A 6,078-nucleotide genomic window follows, 5' to 3' on the forward strand; every position below is an offset into this window, starting at 1 on the left:
GACAGAGACAGAGTGCAGCCAGACCTTCTGTGGCTGGAAGTCGGGCAGCATGATGCAGGTGGCGCCCACCCAGAGCGGGCACAGCAGCTTGTTGACGATGCCGTGCACGTGGTGCAGAGGCAGGCTGTGCAGGATGACATCATCTCCAGACCACGCCCACTCCGAAACAGGCCCTGGACCTGAGGGGCAAAGAAGTCACATGATGACGTGATCTTCTCCATGCTGTCTTCTGGTACACCTGAAGAGAATGTTCCGTAAGATCTTTCTTCTCCAATGAAATGCACAAGTACAGTGTGCCATGAAAGTAACAGAGATTAGGTCAACGGCAGCAGAACGGGGAGAGAATTTCCCAGAATGACTTTGAACAAACATTGAACAAGCTGTGAACTTGTTGCATTTAGATCTGGGTGGGTGGAGAGAGAGAGAGTAATAGTGATAAGAGAAAGCATTGTTAGAGCAAGAAGAGGTGAGAAAAAAACTCTAAATGTTCATTGCATTCTGGTCTCTTGAGGCCACTGTTGGAATGGTATCTCTGCTGCGCCTGAGGCCATTTTGCAACACACATACATCTTGAGAGAGAGAGAGAGAGAGAGAGAGAGAGAGAGAGAGAGAGAGAGAGAGAGAGAGAGAGAGAGAGAGAGAGAGAGAGAGAGAGAGAGAGAGAGAGAGAGAGAGAGAGAGAAACATGATGAACCCAATCTCAAATGTGGTATTCATTTCATCTTCCTTTTCTTTCACGTTAACCTGATGTTGGAGCCATGGGCGTAGCCAGGGTTTGAGAAATACAAGGTCATTTTAGCACGGCGTGGGGGGGGGGGGGGGGGGGGTCCGGTTAGAGAATTGTCCATTTTCAAGTAAAATGCTTCAATCTGGTGCACTTTGAGAGCAAAATTAAGAGGCTAGATCTACAAAGAACTACAGACATCATGTTAGATTAATATCCTCTTTACTGTGCTGTTGCTTTATAATGATACAAAAAATAAATGTCTCCCCACATAATATATATTCTGCATACAGGTCACATATGCCAGAATACTGCTCAATTAAATACAATGGCCCATCTATACAAACATCACTTACAGGGGAGTTACTTACCCATTCACTTCAATAGAACTGTCCCCAAAGTCTAGCCCCAATCTAGCCCCAATGCAAAATGTGAATTTTGTGGTGAGTTATTTCTCTTCCTTCTATATAGCACACAGAGAGGAAGCAAATTGTTGCATTTCTGATCAACTATGTCATATATCATGTTATTTATGAGGGCTTTAAAACATCAATGACAGATGAATAGATCTGGGGGCCGGGGCTATTTTTCAACCAAAAAATAAAAAAATAAATATATATTTTAGGGCATTCACGACTAGTGAATTTTACTAGTCGACTAGTCGGCCCTAAAGGTAGTCGACTAGTCTGAGTTTTTTTCTCCCCCCAATAAAAACGCTCAACTCACGTCAAAAGGTACGTCAAATACAACCAGGCAGCAGGGCTATTGAGATGCAGGCATAACTAGCTAATGTAGTAGACCTTTTCTGACCAAGCTTGATTCCCAAAGCATTTGGCAATAAATGAGTATAAAACGGCATGGCTGATGGCTGTTTTCTCTAACATTATACTTTTATAATCTAGATAGGCCGAGGATTCACACGCTAACGTTTCGTTGTTTTTCCACTTTTAATTTGAAGAAGAAAAAGGGAAATGGTACGTGTGAAATGATAGAATTTACAGACCAGTGTCATTTCTATGTACTATCACACCATTTCCCTTTTCGGCCTTCAAATTAAAAGTGTGAAACCCAGCTAACAAAAACGTTGCATTATTCACAAACAAATGGGTAACGTTACCTAAGTAATGACAGCTAGTCATTTAATAAAGCATGGTTAAAACAAACTCCACTTACACTTGAAGGTCTGCCATGCTGCTATCCTGCTGGCTGTGTAGTCCTGCTTTGGGGCGCGAGGAGAGGTTTTCCGAAATTAACGTTAGTTAGCAACCTAGCCTGGGCCGCTGTCCACATACATACATACAGGATGCTTCCTAGTATCCATCAAAAGTGACTTTCCTGACACCGTACAAACAACTGGCTGCACTAAAATGAAGTAATGGTTTATGCTATTGAGTATTCTAAAATAAAAACGAAAAGAAAGTGCACTCGTTGATTGGAAGGGTCGCAAGGTACCCACAGCGCCCCCGAGTGGCATATCTGCTGTACTGCATTATTAACACTGCACTGTGGAAAGAGGGAAAACCAAGAATGATGACTAGTCAACTACTAAGCACAGTGTTGACTAGTGGTTTTTACTAGTCGGTGAATGCCCTAATATATATATATATATATATACACAGTATATATTTTTTTTTTGTGGAAAATACCGAGGTCATGACCTCGGTGTCCTCAATGGTAGTTACGGGCATGGTGGGAGCCTTCCGAGAACTCTGACTTACTGATTGACTCACTCCCTTAATCAGCCATTCACTTCCCTGGGCCAATCGGAGGCAAATTAAGCTCTGCCTTAATTTAGTCATCTAAATTTCCACTCTATTGGACATGTAGGTCAATTTTGGTTGGCAATCTACAGGGAAACTCTTCAGGAGATCTTCAATGATTCTTAATCATGATTATTCATTCAGACTTTGATGATTAATCATGATTATTCATTCAGACAGCTCGAGCTTGACTGGGACAAAAGCAGAATGATGCCAATGAGAGGCCAGACAGGAATCATTTTTGCTGAAAAGCTCAAATAGAGTTTGGGAAGAAAACCTTCATAATTTCTGTCCTGCAAAAACGAAAAACTAGAAACTAAACTGGTGATTTTCAATGCGTGTAAAGCAGTTGAACTGTCAGATCTAGGGAAGATAAATCCATCAGTAACAGTCAATTATTTGAATAAGATATAAGATTTTATTTATCTCCCATAATGTGAAAGACAGGCAGGAACATTCACCATAGCTTGGATGTTGCTGTGAGTATGGAGAACTCCTTTAGGCCTCCCTGTGGTCCCACTGGTATAGATGATCATAGCAGGCCGCTCGGCCCAGTCTGTGATGGCCGCCTCCTTGTGCTGCGTCTCTGCCTCTTCTAGAGCGTCCAGGCTGGAGGTAGGGGGGAGCGTCAGGCATGGCAGCCCCAGCGCCTGTGCCAGGGGCTCCAGGGTGTCCGCATAGGGCTGTCCTGCCACCAGCAGCGAGCTCTGAGAGTCGCAGATGATGTACTCCAGCTCGGACGGCGGGTGTTTTCTATACAGCGGCACCGCCGTCCCACCGCACATCCACGCCGCCCACTGCGCCACGGTATACGAAGCGTCGTTAGCACACAGGAAGGAGATGCGCTTTCCTTCTAGGCCCCCGAACTCTGCGTTTAGCGCAGTGCTGATTCTACCCGCGAGGCCCAAGCTGCTGCCGTACAGCTGCTTGTAGCTGTGGCTGCCGCTGCCGTCTACGATAGCCGGCTTGTCCCCGTATCCTGGAGCTCTGGCAAACACCGGCGTGTGTTTGTTCCGTGAGGATGGTGCTGTAGTCCATGCTGTGCTATAAGTGCTATAAGTCTTCCTCAGAACCGCATTTTGCAGCAGCCGCCGTTGCCCGGCTGGCTCCAAATGGCAACAAGTGCTGCCCAGAGTGGCCCGCCACACAGAGGCGGCCCACTTCACAGGGCGGTGATGGGTAGCAGTCAGTCCTCCTGACAGCATGTTGGTTAGAGACATGGCTGTCCGTCCAGAGCCGGGCAATGTGGGCAACGGTTTGATGGTCGTCACGATGGCTCCATCCTCCGTCTCTCGTATGCGTTCATATCAACAGTGTGGAGGACATCTGTTAAAGGGAGAAAAGGGGAGCTTGGTGTTAATATCTAGTAGCGTCAACAAACACCTTCTCCCAATAAATATAAATTCACTTTGATCAATCTGACATTGATCTACTTCATACCTGGCAAGTGATGGATGTGGCTGAAATGTGCTGCTGTCTATTTGTCATTTTAAAATGGTAAATAGAATCAAGCCAGATCAACCATTTTTTAACTCAACTTAAAAAGGAAGTTCCTCTGTCTTCCTATCATTATTATTAGTAGTAGTAACGGAGCGGACGCCATGCACGGACGCATATCCCCAGGACAGCTAGTCCTTCTTTGCGGGCTATTCAAGAGGTTAATTGTCAGCTGCCGCAAGTCGCTTTTATTTGCAGATATCTGACGGTCTATGTGTGTAAAGTTTCATATTAATATGTGCGTCATGCACATATTAATGCACAGTGCATGATAAACAGTGCATGATAAAAGGTCCAAATACCTTATGAAAGTGCCTTTGATAAGAGAAAGTAGCTTGGGCGAAGGTACCACAGAAGAAGAAAAGCCCTGCAAAACTAGCAGCAGCTCGCAGCTTTTTCAGCAGCAATAAGGTCATTTTCCAGACTCTGGTAAGGAAAAGGCTATAGTGAATGATTCAAACAAGATGTCTCCAGAAAGAGAAGAAGTTTGACTTGTGCTTTCAGCCATTACACCGGGTGGAAACAGCACATGGTCATTTCTAGCAGCAGTTGAAAAACGGAATGTTGATAGAATATTGCCCCCCCCTCAAAAAATCCGTGTAGTATTGTTGTTACACACAAAAATAACAGGACCAAAACATGTTTTGTAGCGAAACGTTGTCCTTATTGAACAAGTGAAGAGTGCGCGCTGGTGTCCTGTCTTCCTCACAAGACTTCGCGCCCCACAAGACTATTCAGGTGTGCTGCACGAGACTTTTGATTATCTTTGATGAGGTAACGTTAAACAAATAACCTACTAAGTCACAGAGTGCAACGTTTATTTCGAGTCAGATGTGAAATAAGCTATAACCTACAACATACGGTAATATACGAGGTGTTGTCGACCAAACATAAATGAGTTAGCGTTATTTGACTTGCACGTTTGACTTGACCGTTACATCAACAAACGATACTGACTGTAGCAGACATGGCAACAGAAGCCGACACAATATCAATAACGTAACGAAATGGCAGTATAGCGCCATCATTAATATCATATGCATATTTCTTAATTACTATCGGTGTTCTCTTGTAATGTGTAACGTTACAACTTAATTCTTCACCTTACCTACAAAATAAATAAACACCCGGTGACTCTTGAAGTGAAGGACGGTGCAACACAAATAACCCTCCGGACAGCAACACGTGCTACTTCACTGGTTCTGCTGGACCACGCGTTCAAATCCGGCTCCTCTTTGGCTGCTGCACACGGGTGTTTGAGTCCAACGCGTTCTGAAATTGTATGTATCTTATTTACTCACACATTTTAGAACCTAAAATGCCTTAAATGCAACGAGAAATGAGAATAATTTGATTTTATTGCACTGAAAGTACACATCTCTCTCTCTCTCTCTCTCTCTCTCTCTCTCTCTCTCTCTCTCTCTCTCTCTCTCTCTCTCTCAATTAAATTCAATTCAAATTGCTTTATTGGCATGAAGTAACACTGTACATTCTCTCTCTCTCAAATTCAAATTCAAATTAGCTTTATTGGCATGACAAGTTACAAGTTCGTATTGCCAAAGCAGTACAGAAAGTTAGTACAAATAACAATATACAAATATCAGTATGCAAATAAAACTTCATACACCAAAAATCTCTCTCTCTCTCTCTCTCTCTCTCTCTCTCATATTAAGGTTAATTTCCTGCCTTTGTGACTGACCAACCATCTGAGGGTGACTGACCAACATCAACATTGTGTGGTGCAAAAGTGTAAGTCTTTACAAAGCGCCTTACATGTTTTATTACAGTGCCACAGAAACGGATACATGTCGTTTCAGATGGTGGCAAATTGTATCATTGATTTTAAGCCTATCAACATAAATTGCTTTGTTGTCGTAAGTCTGTCATCCCCTTAGTTGTTCTTGACTCAGCTTGGTTATTGAAAAAATCCCCCGTTGTTGTGAGAGCCTGCAAACATGGAGAGGCTGCTAGTCACTAGAGACAGCGCTAAGGGAAGAGAGATTGCAGTGCATGCTAGTACTACCCCCAGTGTTGGGGGTAACTAATTTCAAAGGTAACATATTACATGTAATATATTACTTTTAGCAGTAACTTAGT

General features: G+C 43.5%; 1 protein-coding gene across 1 annotated transcript in view; it reads right to left on the minus strand.

Moving 5' to 3' along the window:
- Window positions 1–5,133, minus strand: part of acsf3 (acyl-CoA synthetase family member 3) — a 49,516-nt gene extending 44,383 nt beyond the window's left edge. Inside the window, 4 exon segments of the mRNA XM_083662231.1 lie at window positions 25–164; window positions 167–179; window positions 2,946–3,810; window positions 5,094–5,133. Coding sequence (XP_083518357.1) covers window positions 25–164; window positions 167–179; window positions 2,946–3,704 — 912 coding nt within the window. The 5' untranslated portion in view covers window positions 3,705–3,810; window positions 5,094–5,133.
- Window positions 5,134–6,078: the final 945 nt, after the last annotated feature.

This window comes from Poromitra crassiceps (genome assembly GCF_964638095.1).
Source record: "Poromitra crassiceps genome assembly, chromosome: 28".
NCBI classification, from domain to species: domain Eukaryota; kingdom Metazoa; phylum Chordata; class Actinopteri; order Beryciformes; family Melamphaidae; genus Poromitra; species Poromitra crassiceps.